Source organism: Gouania willdenowi, chromosome 16 (genome assembly GCF_900634775.1).
Source record: "Gouania willdenowi chromosome 16, fGouWil2.1, whole genome shotgun sequence".
Classification (NCBI taxonomy): Eukaryota; Metazoa; Chordata; class Actinopteri; order Blenniiformes; family Gobiesocidae; genus Gouania; species Gouania willdenowi.
Genome location: NC_041059.1, coordinates 14,379,073 through 14,393,229, shown reverse-complemented (window position 1 = coordinate 14,393,229; position 14,157 = coordinate 14,379,073). Strand labels below are relative to the sequence as shown.

Sequence of the window (14,157 nt, the reverse complement as noted above, 5' to 3'; positions counted from 1 at the left end):
GAAAGTTCAATAAAAATATACTCCATTAATATTTATTTTTTTGCTTTCACTGCATCAGGCATTTTCAAATACTTCAGACCTATATACAGTATAGATATAAAATGTATTGTAATTTTCAAAATGTTTTAAGGGACTTTTTATCCCAAAAACAAGTACAAGGTGAAATATTTTTGATGAGGATACTACAGCCTAAACCATGACAATAATTGAAAATTGATGTCTTAATGTCTGTGTTATCCATACCAGGCTGTAACCGTTGATTACAAGTGCACATTCCCCAGAGATGATGTCCATGAAATTGGAAGAATGAGAAGAATGTTGCGAGCGCTGCAGGTAATTGCCCTCTCCTCCTCCTCCTCCTCCTCCTGCTCTTTCTGCTGTACCATCTCCCTTTTGGCCGTCCTCAAAACCATTAGTTCTAAAACATGCCTCTCCCCATCCCTCCATCCCTTCCACTTTCTCTCCATCTTTCTTTTGTGACAGCTCGAGCATCCTTTTCCTCGCGTTTCTGAAGAAGTAAAAAAAAAAAGTCAACATTTGCACAATTGGGGCTTCTCATTACCATGAGGACAAGCATAAAGTTGTAGAGAAAGTACAACAACAACAACACAGGAAATTGAAAAATGGCCCCAAGACTCTAAACCTGAGGTGCAGGTTTCTGCTCATAATGAAACTTGTCGTGTGTTTTCTGAAATTACAAAATGAATCCTGGCGGGTGAAGAAAGAGACTTAGAGGTAGTGCGATGAACAGGCTGACCTGAGTTCCTGCCGCACACTGTGGACGGTGTGTCCACTGATGATAAACACCTCAGTCATGTCATCTGTCAGCATCTTACAGGAGTAGCCAATGTTGACCGCTGTCTCTGACGAAAAGAGGGAAGAGAACCCCTTTAGTGTCAAAATAACTGCTGATCTTAAGGTGTTACATTAAAAGTAATCAAACGATATACAAATATTTATTGTTTCAACAATTATGAGTCACAGGTGTGTGGTTAAATGCGTTTAGAGTTAAATACTGCTTCTCTATTGAGGTAGATTTGTAATTAAATTAATTAAAAACAAACAATTTTTTTTACTTTAATCAAAAGAAGAAAAAAAAAATCTATTAAAGAAATAAAGTGTTCAAATGTAAAAAGTAAATCCAAATAATTGCATTTGAACACTTTTTTCTTTGATTAAAAATGTTGTTTTTTATTATTAAATATTCAAAACGCAATAAAGAATGTACCTCCATATATCTCACCATCTTTCCCCATGTGTTCTAGATTTAGTGATCTCTAAATATATTCTGAGGAGATAGCTTTTCCCCACATTAAGGCATGAAACAGTGTGTAATGTATTTAGATTCATTTCTTGTTTAAATGGTTGAACATTCAAATCATAGAACCACAGATGAGAATACAAATGATTGTTTTAAAAAAAAAAACCCATTCCCACTCACCCTGCTTATCTCCAGTGAGAACCCAGATTTTGATGTTGGCCAGGGAGAGGACAGCGATGGTCTCTGGGACGCCTTCCTGCAACTTGTCTTCTATGGCTGTGGCACCAAGTAACTGTAGAAACACCAAAAGTGAGTTGTTTTAGGGAAAAATAAAAAATAAATGACTGATTATTACATTTATTAGTAGTAGTAGTAGTAGTAGTTGTTGTTGATGTATTCAGAGAAATCATTTTAAAATATTAATATAGGTTGTGACATTGCATCAGTTGCGCAGCTCTATTATTGTTGTTGTTGCAGTATTAATGTTAATTCACTGTGTAATGTTTGTGTATTTGTTTCTGTGAAAACTAAAACTGTAATAAACAGAATATACAATAATAATAATAATAATGTAAATGTTTTAACTGACCATCATTTCTTGTTCGATCTGCTCATAGGCCGAGGCCAGCCTGTCCTCCCTGTAGTCAGTGGATTTTTCAGCATTGCTGTGACTTTCTGACCATTCCTCCCAGTCATCCTCTGATAGATCTTTGTAGGCCAGGGCCAGAGTCCTCAGTCCATCTGCTGCATAGTCCTGAATCCAACACACACACACACACACACACACACACACACACACACACACACACACACACACACACACACACACACACACACACACACACACACACACACACACACACACACATACACATACACATACACACACACACACACACACACCAAGGTTTACCCAGTAATACCACAGTTTGTAACAGTGAATCAAAACAAGTCTTTTTCAAATATTACTGTAACGGTGAAGCGAAGGAAAATTATTGGTTTCTGCACCTAAAAGAGTAAATGGACAGCCCTACTTTATGGTTATGATTATACAGTTTTATTTTGAACAAATTGCAAATACAATAATACAAGAAACAAACCATGTTTAAAAAACTTATGTGAATTTGACCGGATTTACAGCAATAATGGTGAAATTTGTGATGTTTTTATCTTGTAAAAATACATTATCACTGTTAAAACTAAATCTCAATGTTAAATCTAAATAGTAAATGTTAAATCTAAATGTTAAATGCAAAATCTAGAAGGTGAATTTGCATATTAGCTAAATATTTAGTTTCACCTGTGACATTTGGGTTTAACATTTAACATTTAGATTTAAGATTTAGATTCAACTTGTATATTTAAATGTAACATTTAGATTTAACATGTACATTTAAATGGAACATTTAGATTTAGATTTAATATTTAACATTTTGATTCAACATTTAGATTTAACATTTAGATTTAACAATGACATATTTTTACAAGAAATAATATATCACAAATTTCACAAATATTGCTGTAAATCTGGTCAAAAGTAACAAAAACAACAAAAAAATAAATATACATATACATTTTTTAAACGTGTTTGTTGCTTGGGAAAAGTTGCTGTTTATTTAAGCATGCGCAACTTTACAATAGGCGACCCATAAAAAACAACTAAATCTGAATTGAGAAAAAATGGGTTGGTATGATCCAAATATCTAGCGTCATGTATATAGCATATTGCTATGGATTGTAAAGTATGTGAGATACAGTGTGTGGAAGAAAAAAAAAAGAGTGTGACATTTTAGCCACAAGAGGGCAGTGCAGCTCTGGCCTAGCAGTGCAGCCTGGAGTGTTGGTGTGTTTGCTTACATTGAGGTGGTCTGAGGTCACAGCCATCAGCTCCTGGTTACTTGGGTGTAGTCTTTCCAGCAGCACAGTGTCCGCTCCTTTGCAGTACAGACGGATCTTTCCCTCTGGATTACGCACTGAGAGAATAAATCATTGAAACAATCCCCGTGCGTCACTAATGCACAAAATGCACTGCATGATGTTTCAGAGATGTGATGTAAAAAAAAGCAGCATTTTATATTAGGACAACAAATCCCAGATAAGAAAGTAATATGTCCACTTTACCTCCTTCAGCAGACTCTCCTTGTTCTATTGTATATACCGTAGTTACTGTTATTGTGATAAGGGAATAATTGCATGTTTTTGAACTTTTTAATATGAAGATAAAAGGTTTTAATTGCAAATAAGCAGAAAAAAGATACATAGGTTGTCTAAGGAATTTACTTCTAAGTTTAATTTGTAATTGCATTAAGTATAACGATGGTAAATTTATTTTTTGTGTTGTATGTGGGTATGTACACTTTTCTTTTTCTTTTCTGCTATATCATTATATTGTTTTTTAAACCTACATGGAAAGGAGGGTGATTTGCACCTCAAAAAAATAAATATGCATTCTCTGTTTTTCAGGTGTATTTTTTCTATTTTTCCTTGAATTTTGTCTTAAGAAAGAGGACTCATTAAGACCACAGGTGTCTATTTACTTAATTATTGTATTTGTCAAATTGTGTTGTATGCCACCCTTTGTAAACTTAGTGTGATTGTTCAAATAAAAACACAGAAAAAGAAATAATAATTAAAAATAGAAAGAAAGTAAAATGTCCCTATTAAACTGAAGATTTTCCACTGATCAACAGTAATCTCATGGAAAATACAAATTAGTTCATTTTAAGTTTTAGAAACAGGCATCAGAAGGTATAGCTTAAGGATGCCTGGAGAGGTTTACTGATCGCTAGGTAAAATGACTAAAGGCAAAAAGGCCAGATTTAAATTACATAAATAATAGATCTTCCATTAACTTAGATGTCATAATGCTAACATCAATCACAACACACTATGCTTCCTAATAGCCTTATATATAGCCTTTAACACACATTCTAAACTCTACTCTGGTATTACGTGGTTAGTATTTGTAATACAGAAATGATGACATGACTCCTCACCAATAACGGACATCCTCTTGCGTATGTTGTTGAAATCCAGTATGGCCAGCAGTGAGTAGGTGACAGTTCGTCCCATCTCTGTGGTTGTGATGGTTCTCGGTGTTCGAGAGCGAAACACGAAGCCGAAGTTTCGAGCTGCCGTCACGAGAGCGCCTTCATCTGGAGACTGAGCCTTATAAAGTAGCTCACCTGCAACAACAACACAGGAAATAAACACAAGACATATTTAAGACTTAAAGCTGCAGTATGTAGAATCTGTGAGACTGGAATGGAAACAACCATGCTCCCCCCCCTCCCCTCCTTGTTTCAAATCCACCGGCATCTTCACGAAGGTGCACGACTGTGGAGCTTTTTGCAGTATTTTGTCACTAAATCTGGCGACTTTCCAACTCCTCTTTGCAACTTTTTCCCCAAAAGCGACGAGTGACAAATCTAGCGACTTTCTTTTGTTGTTTTCTGATGTTTTAGAGACTCTGATATGAGAGCTGGCATCACTCTGTAGTTACTGTCCTCAACGAGCATTTTAATTACATTATGCTGAAAGGTTTTTATGGATTTTTGATCAAATTATGCAAAAAAAAAAAAACCTTACAGTTAGCGATGCATAATATTGGATTATTATCCTATATGTCAATATTTTCCAACTGATTTGGCCGATAATCAATGAAAATGCAGATATTTTTCTTACGCACACCTAATTGCAGAGATCTAGTGGAATTAACAAACAGAATTATTCTACATAGTCTTCATCATGTTGGCCTGCTGGCAAACACAGACAGAAGAAGAAGCTGAAAATAATGGAACATCTGTAAACCAAAAAATGCAGATACATGCAGCCTATTCTACTTAAAACAGTTACTACTGAGTGACCTACTTAAATGTTGTATATGAGCGTTGTGTGTCACAACTACAGGATATATGAGGAAATAATGAAACCATTTGGAAATCGATAAAAATTCATTAGAAATCGATAAATTCAGTAAAATATATTGATATTAGGGATGTAACGATTCACTCAACTCCCGATACGATTCGATTCACGATACTGGGTTCACGATACGATTCTCTCACGATTTATTTTACAAAATGGGACAGTAGACAAATTTTTTTTTGTGGAAAAAAACTAGAAAATACGGTACTATTTTCCTTTTATTTTTCATTGTCAAAAGAATTCCTTGATAAACTATTCAAAACAATGCAATTTAACTAAAAATAAATCTTGAATGAAATAAATAAAGGAATAATACAAATGAAAATGAAGCCTATTAATTTAAATTCTGGTTTTATAATAAACAATGCAAAACTGCATAATAGTTATTTTTCTTTTTAAAAGTGCAACTGAAAATGTATTTTGTGCCTTAACAATTGGACTTTAAAAAAAAAAAAAAAAACGTCATTGCACTGATTTACGTCATATTTGTTTGGACCAGCAGAGGGCGCTGGTAATACAGTGCTCGGTTGGCATGCAGATATCTTGCAGTGAAGAAGAGAAGCTATGCTAGCAGACAGAGCTAATAGAAGAACGTGACTTTTACAGATATTCAAGTAATATTACAGATATTCTTTCGGTGCTAAAGGGGTAATGAATCATTTATTAACATATTTAAGAGTAGAAGGCAGCCAGAAAGAAAGTATTAGCAGACTCCGCCCGCCACCTACACTTCCAGACACTTACCTCTGCTGGTTAAAAAAAGTACTGCGATGCAATTTTCAGAAAATCGATATCAACCGTTATACCTATGAATCGATTTTTAACTGCCTTACGATTAATCGTTACATCCCTAATTGATATCAGCCGATATAAAAACATTTAAATTTGTGACACTCATATTGATATCAGCGACCAATATTGATATCGGTGTTACTAGTGAAAATGTTTTTATTAGGTAATAATTATCCACTCTTTTTGCTCTTCTGCCCACCTTCACTCTTTTCCTCACTCATGACAGTGTGGCACAGGGACAACAGGCGGAAAAACTCATGAGTGTGTGAGTCTCCCACTTTGACAGCTTCCAGCAGCTTCTCATCATAGAAACTAAAGTCTGGGTCTGCCAGAGGGTTGAACTGAGTGAAGTCCAGCCTCTGAAAACAAATGAAGGACAGAGATGACCTTGAATTCAGGTTCAGTGTAATCACATCCAAGAAAGGGTGTCTCCTCACCTTGGGCAGAGGACCCAGTGGATCTGCTAGCTCACCTGTTCACAACAGAAGCAGGTGGGAGTCAGAATTGATGAGTTTTTTGGCGTCGATTCTGAGTCATGTATTAACACTTTACCATAAGTTTGTCCGTTGATGGAGCACTTGTTAAAGCTCATGATGTTCTGAGTGAGAGTTCCTGTTTTGTCACTAAAGACGTACTCCACCTAGTGTAAACAAACAATGACTCAAGAACATTTTACACAACAAAGATGGAGCCTGACAGAGCTTCACAGAGTCACACACACTCAACAGTCTCACATTGGAGATCTTTTGGACATAAACAGATATGTCAGTTACCAGTGTTGGGAGTAACTAGTAATTTTTATAATATATTACAGTAATGTATTATTTTTTGAAGTAACTCAGTAGTCATTACAAAAGTGAAAAGTGGTAATTTATTACTAGTTACAATTAAAGTAACTCAAGTTACATGCATATTTCATTTAAGTGCATATTTGCTTTGTTTTCTCACTGTTTGCAATTATTTGAGGAAAAAAAGGTCATTATAGTTAAATATAACTTATGGGGAACAAAAAAGAGCTTTCTGCTACTGAAACAGCAGAAGTATTTGAAACAAAACTTGGATTGTTATTTGAACTCTATCAGTGTGATATAATTAGTGTTCTGGACCAAAAGCAACTCAAAGTAACTCAAAGCAGTGTAACTCAGTTACATTTAAAAAACAGTAATGTTGTAATACAAATATATTACATTTTTATCCCAGTAACTAGTAATATAAATATATTACAATTTTAGAATAACCTACCCAATACTGTCAGTTATGATCAAAAACAGAATGATTTACTAATTCCTTTCCTTCTTCATCTGGCTTCATTCAACATAGTTCATTGTTTTATGTTTTCCTGATTCATTGCATTAGTGCATTTTATATATTCCCTATGGGTTTTAAAAGGCCTCTAGAATCCAGTGTTAATTTTGTTGACTCAAAATGTTCATCATAGTTTTTGTTGACTATAATTTTTAAGTGACTATAACTCGACTATGACTAATTAAAAATACATGAAAACAAAAACTGAATCAAAATATATTGATATTTTCGTTGACCAATAAAAACTACATTTCAATGTTCACATGAGATAAATCCAATCAGATTTTGAAGGGTATCCAATCAAAACTACTTTTGATACGTGGAAGGTGGAACAAGCCTTAATACCCCCCCATATCAGGTAGATAAATGGTAATTGAAGCCTCAAAAAGTAACTCAACCCCAGGTTTTGGCTGATGTGCCACTAGCGGGAAATTCAGAAATAGCCTTGATTATGGGCGGGGCTTCTGGAGCAGTTAAGACATGCCAAGTATATACTGTAAAATCTCCAAAGAACAATCTATGCTTTGCTAACTACCTACTCAATACTCACTATACCTTTCTACTCACAATTCTCTCAGTCCAACCTACTCACCACAGATTGCAGAGTCGACATGTGCTAGTGTTTACAGGAGGGGCGGGGCCAACAATGACGTAAGAACCCACCAAAATGTCACAAACCAGTATTTTCTCAGCCAATAGCAAAATTAAATTATAATAGCCGGGTTTTAACCCATAGAAAGCGGTCACTCTTCTATTTTAAAACAAAATTCAACAAATTGAAATACTTTGACTAAAATGAGATGGACAAGAATCAATCAACAACACTACTTCATACCCAAATACATTTGTTTTTAACAGGAAAAAGTGGTGTTTTTTTGGTTTAGTAACACTTTTTTTTTTTTTTCAAATGCTTTTTATTATTGTCGACATTTCATGTACTTGACTAAAACTAGACTATAACTTTCTGTGCAGCGATTGCATATATTCTTCGTCCCCCCCATACACTGCACTCACTCACTGTCTATGTGTGGATCCCCACCTGACCCAGCTCCTCATTCAGTGTGGTGGTTCTGGCTTCTGCTGCTGTGCTGCACAGTGAGCAGAACATCTTCTGGTCCCAGTTGATGAAATAGCTGTGACCCAGTCTGATCACCTCCACACTGAAGCATCAACAATAGACACAGAAAGGAACAGAGAGGCATTAGACAAACAGCAGTGATAATCTGCTCCATGTTCAACTGCTCCTAATTCATTTATTGTGAGATGTTTGAGAGCAAGAAGTTAAGCCTTTATATGTTGCAGCAACAATTTCAATATGCACCTGTGCCCTTTTGTGTGTTCATCTCACTCTGCACAATCCTTTGGCATTTTTTCACAAACACCGTCACCCTCAAAACAACGAGTGATAATATGGTAACAATTTATAGGGGATTATCACTAATGTGATTATCTCTTTTTCATAACAGTTTTTAGTGAGTTAAATATATTCAACAATAACTTAGCATGTTCTTGTCGGTACTTGTAAATCAACCAGTTTCAACTTTTTTCAACCGATTTCAACCGATTTCAACCAATTTCAAATCATTTCAACTTTTTTTCAACTTTTTTAACCAATTTCAACTTTTTTCAACTTATTCAACCATTTTCAAAATAATTCTACTTTTTTCAACTTTTTCAACCAATTTTTTGAAAAAAAAATCAACTTCTTTCAACTTTTTCAAACCGATTTCAAATTTTTCCAACTTTTTCAACCAATTGAAACTTCTTTCAACTTTTACAACCGATTTCAAATTTTTCCAACTTTTTCAGCCAATTTCAACTTTTTTCAACCTTTTCAACCGATTTAAATTTTTTCAACTTTTTCAATCAATTTTAACTTTTTCAACTAATTTCAACTTTTTTCAACTTTTTCAATCAATTTTAACTTTTTCAACTAATTTAAACTTTTTTCGACTTTTTCAACCGATTTCAACTTTTTCAACCGATTTCAACTTTTTCAACCGATTTCAACTTTTTCAACCAATTTCAACCGATTTCAACTTTTTCAACCAATTTCAACCGATTTCAACTTTTTCAACCAATTTCAACCGATTTCAACCGATTTCAACCGATTTCAACTTTTTCAACCAATTTCAACTTTTTTCAACTTTTTCAACCGATTTCAATTTAAAAAAAAAAACTTTTTCAACCGATTTCAACTTTTTTCAACCAATTGAAAAAATTTAACTCTTACTTTTAATGTAATTCAAGGTTTTGTGCAAATTTGGCTGCTTATGCAGTCCCGAGGGTGCTTGATTAGTCCTGCTAGAGTGTATCAGCTGTTGCTGATTTACTTTTAGCAATACTGCTGATAAAGCTTTAATTCTGCAGCTACAGCCACAATTTATAGGTTAAAATGTTGATACAATCTTCTTCTTTTTTATAATTATACTTTTAGTGGAAAATGCTTTGCATATGTCTTTTACTTTGCATCTAGAAGTAAGATTTTTCCCTCAGACTTCTGTGAGCAGCTTTAGCTCAGTGTGATCAATGTCTGCTTCTATATTCAACAATAACTTAGCATGTTCTTGTCAGTACTTGTAAAAAAAAGCATCACAACACTCAGGGAATTTGCAGTCTCCAAAGTATAGGCTGCAAAGCTGTAAGGAATTCCTCTCCTGGCTGTTGTTTTTGTGTCTGTCCTAAAGCTGATCCCTACTCTACCTCCAGTGATCACTAGACAATTCCAGTTTTCAAGTACATAGTATGTTTTGAGGCTGCTTGTGTCTGCGGCTGCACTAAAGAATTCAGAGACTTTCTAAACCTGGTATTTCTTGTTTGTTTTTAAGACTTCTTGATCCATAGCCACCTGCCTTCTTATAGTTTGTCAGTCTGTTATCTGTTTTAGACAAATAAAGGAAATATGGATCCTCTCCTCTGAATTTCAGCATCTTGCTTGTATTCCAACCAAAACCTAAAACAAAGACACAGATGATGCCACGTCTGACCCCTGTCCGCTCTTTAATAAACAATGAACTACAGAGATCAATTGAGTAATCCTGAAGCCTTTTCTCAAGTTATGCTGCTGTTGCTTTATGCTGCTGCTGAAGACCATTTTCAGACTGTTACCTATGCATCTTTGGCTTTAAAGCTAACTGTTCCTGATCTCTCGATCCAACCAACTTGTGATTTCCTCTTATAATGTATTCTTTCTCCTTCTTGTCTATCAATCGCAACTAGTCAAGGCAAATAGCCACAACTATTAGTCCTTTATCTGCTGGAGTTTGAAAGTCTTTCTTGTTTAATCTACTTATACTATAATAATATGCTATGCTAAGTGCCGTTAGATGATGAGTTTTATTTTCAAACTATATGAAATAAATGATAATGAACTGGAATATGGGACAATCACTGTTCTTATTATATTGGTGCATCGTTATAGCATAATGATCACCCCCAATAGAGGTAATTACAACAAATTGCCTTGTCAGCATATTTGGCCTATTTGTATTTGCACTGAATTGGTTTAGAATGACATAATAGCAATCATGTATGGCGTTAAATGATACTCCAGCACTGTAGAGGCAACGGGAAACTAGGAATAGTATCTGTGCTCCTTTTTGTGTTTCGATTTTCTCTCGAAAACCAACATTCTCTCAACAATAATCCATTTTCCTACCTGACATAGAGTGAGATAGGCACCACAGTGTTGAGAATGATGACATATGACCAGAAGGAGAAGAAGGCGGAGAACAAAAAGTTGTCCACAGGAGGCTCCCACGGCAGGTAGCGCTGAAACAGCGAGCCCACCTCTCTCTCCCACACTGCATTACCCAGCGCGAGGATCACACCCATACACACCAGGAATCCAAAGATCTGTCAGAGACATGCAGATTCACACTGTGGGTGCATTTCTGAAGCAGATATATGAAGCTAAATTTGAGCTTCTGAGATCATGTCCAGAAATAGTTCTGAGCCATGAAAGTGAGAAGTTTGGGCCGTCCTACCCAGCGCACCAGAGTGTTCATCAAGCGATCGATGCTCGTACGTTTAAACTTGGTGCGTCCACTGTTCTGCATGAGCTTCGTGTCCGGCCCTGTGATCAAAACAGGATAATGCCGCCTTCGTAACAAATCACATACATTCGTTTTTATCAGGGTTGGGGTCAATTATAATTGTGAAAAAACTGCTGCTGTTGTAATCGTAGTTGAATTGTAACTGATTTCAGAAAATTGACTTTGTAATCGTCGTACTTTATTATTGTGAAAATATCCTCACTATTGTATTAATTCCCCTTTATTATTGTTGTTATCTGTGTCCTTTATTGTTGGCATACTTTACAACTTTATAATTTAACTATACTTTATTATACTGTAGTTGTGGGAATACAAAGTTTTCTTTAAGTGAGGATGCATTACTATTGTAACTGTTATTTGCATGCATTACTATTGTAATCGTTATTTTTCAACTTTTTCCAACTTTTTCCAACCGATTTTAATTTTTTTCAACTTTTTCAACCATTTCAACTTTTTTCAACTTTTACAACCATTTAAACTTTTTTCAACTTTTACAACCCTTTCAACTTTTTTCAACTTTTAAAAAAAATTCTACTTTTTTAACCGATTTTGACTTTTTTCAACTTTTTCAACTATTTCAACTTTTTCAACCGATTTTGACTTTTTTCAACTTTTTCAACCAATTTTAAAAAAATGCAACTTTTTTCAACTGATTTCAACTTTTTCAACCAATTTCAACTTTTTTAACCAATTTCAACTTTTTCAGCCGATTTCAACTATTTTCAACTTTTTCAACCATTTAAACTTTTTTCAATTCTTTCAGCCGATTTCAACTGTTTTCAACTTTTTCAACCATTTTAAAAAACAATTCAACTTTTTCAACTAATTTAAAAAAAAATTCATCTTTTTCAGCCGATTTAATTTTTTTCAACTTTTTCAAAAAATTCCAACTTTTAAAATTTTTTTCAACCGATTTCAACTTTTTTCAGCTTTTTTTTCTTACTTTTATTGTAATTCAAGGTTTTGTACAAATTTGGTGGCTTATGCAATCCTTAGGGTGCTTGATTAGGCCTGCTAGAGTGTATCAGCTGTTGCTGATTTACTTGTCGTAATTCTGCTGATAAAGCTTTAATTCTGCAGCTACAGCCAATAATAGTTGTGGAAAATTGCTTTACATATGTCTTTTACTTTACTTCGACAAGTAAGACTTTTCCCCTCAGCCTTCTGTAGGTACCTATAGCTCAGTGTGATCAATATCTTCTTCTACTGTTTTTCCACCAATCATCAAGAGGACTGGTTCAAGTCCTGCACAAACTTTTTCACTCCAAATAACTCTGAAATTTGTGAATTCACATTCCCAGTTGCACTGTTGCAGCAATCCAAATTTTCTGTCAAACTTTTCAGAAAATTCTGTACTTCTCTGCTATGCTCCAGTTATTTTTTTAAATTTAAAACTTTTTGAGTTATTGCCCATGCAACATTTTGCTCCCTGCCACTTACATTGAAAGCTCCAAACTTTTCTCCCGTTATTGAAACTTTTAACCCCTTCATCCCCAGCCATTCTTTAAGTGATTCAGACCACTCAACCTTGAACATGTTCAGCTATTTCAACAGATTTAAACTTTTTTCAGAAAATTTCAACCAATTTCATTTTTTTCAACATTGAATGGTTTCAACCAGTTTCAACTTTTTCCAACTTCTTCAACCAATTTCAACTTTTTTAACCGATTAAATTTTTTTCACCTTTTTTAACCATTTTCAAAAAGATTAAACATTTTTCAGTTTTTTTCAATCTATTTCAAGTTTCAATTAACTTTTTCAATTTTTTCCAACTTTTTTAACTGATTTCAACTATTTTCAACTTTTTCAGCCGATTTCAACTAATTTCAACTTTTTCAACAATTTAAAAAAATTCTAATTTTTCAACTTTTTCAACCAGTTTCAACTTTTTTAAATGATTTAATTTTTTGAGTTGTAATTGAACATTGATAGATGATGTATTTATAGTTAAAAATGTAAATTCTAAAATGTAATTGACCCCAACCCAGGTTCTTATGCAATAATATACACACCAGCAAAGATGACCAAGCCAAAACAGGACTCAGTGTTTCGTAGGACGCATCCTCGGAGCAGCATGTTCTGATTGGTCAGTGTGTATTTCTTGTCTCGCCAGTACAAAGTTCCCCTGAAACGGTCCAGCTTATTGTTGGGTGGCTCACACACCACCTCACCTTCACACAAAAAAAAGAACATTACTCTAAAACAGACATAGTCAACTGGTGGCCCTCAGTCAAATTCAAGAAGTTAGAAGGAATATGAAGCCCAACACAATACACAAAATAACTCCCAAAACGCACAAAGTACACAAAAAATTCCAAAAATACGCAAAAAGACAACAAAGACAGACACAACAACCACTTAAACAAACAAAATGACAACAAAACACACAAAACAACAACACGTTACAGAAAAGCTCCAAAGCCACACAAACTGTTGATAAAATTACACAAAATAATTGTTGCCTTTGCCGCGACGCTTTGTAGCTTTTTTGATTGAGAGGCCAAAACAGAAGTTCATGAAAACTTCCAAACATTTTAGTTTCCACCAACCATATTTAATTGTCTTCACTCTGTCGGGGGCGCTAACATGCCAATTTCCTTAGTTTCACATTGAGCTGGTTTAGGGCCGAGAGTTTAACAACTGATTCACATTTGACGCAAGTCAAAGTTTATATGTGCAAATGGGAGCATTTTCAAAAGATGTACATTTTCAAAAGGTTTTGGCCAAAAGGCAAGTTTTCAAAAATCTATATATATCTATAACTGTTGATGTCCCACTTCTCTAGATGATCTCCAGCGATTTTGAACCCCTAGGAAG

The 14,157-nt window shown here is 34.7% G+C and overlaps 1 protein-coding gene across 1 annotated transcript in view; it reads right to left on the bottom strand.

Annotated features, from left to right (window-relative positions):
• The window catches only part of atp8b2 (ATPase phospholipid transporting 8B2), a 36,377-nt gene that overhangs the window by 9,168 nt on the left and 13,052 nt on the right, over positions 1–14,157 (bottom strand). The window contains 13 exon segments of the mRNA XM_028470811.1: positions 244–508; positions 758–863; positions 1,442–1,553; positions 1,851–2,015; positions 3,119–3,234; positions 4,258–4,446; positions 6,180–6,339; positions 6,418–6,452; positions 6,533–6,620; positions 8,325–8,445; positions 10,944–11,140; positions 11,272–11,360; positions 13,353–13,511. Coding sequence (XP_028326612.1) covers positions 244–508; positions 758–863; positions 1,442–1,553; positions 1,851–2,015; positions 3,119–3,234; positions 4,258–4,446; positions 6,180–6,339; positions 6,418–6,452; positions 6,533–6,620; positions 8,325–8,445; positions 10,944–11,140; positions 11,272–11,360; positions 13,353–13,511 — 1,802 coding nt within the window.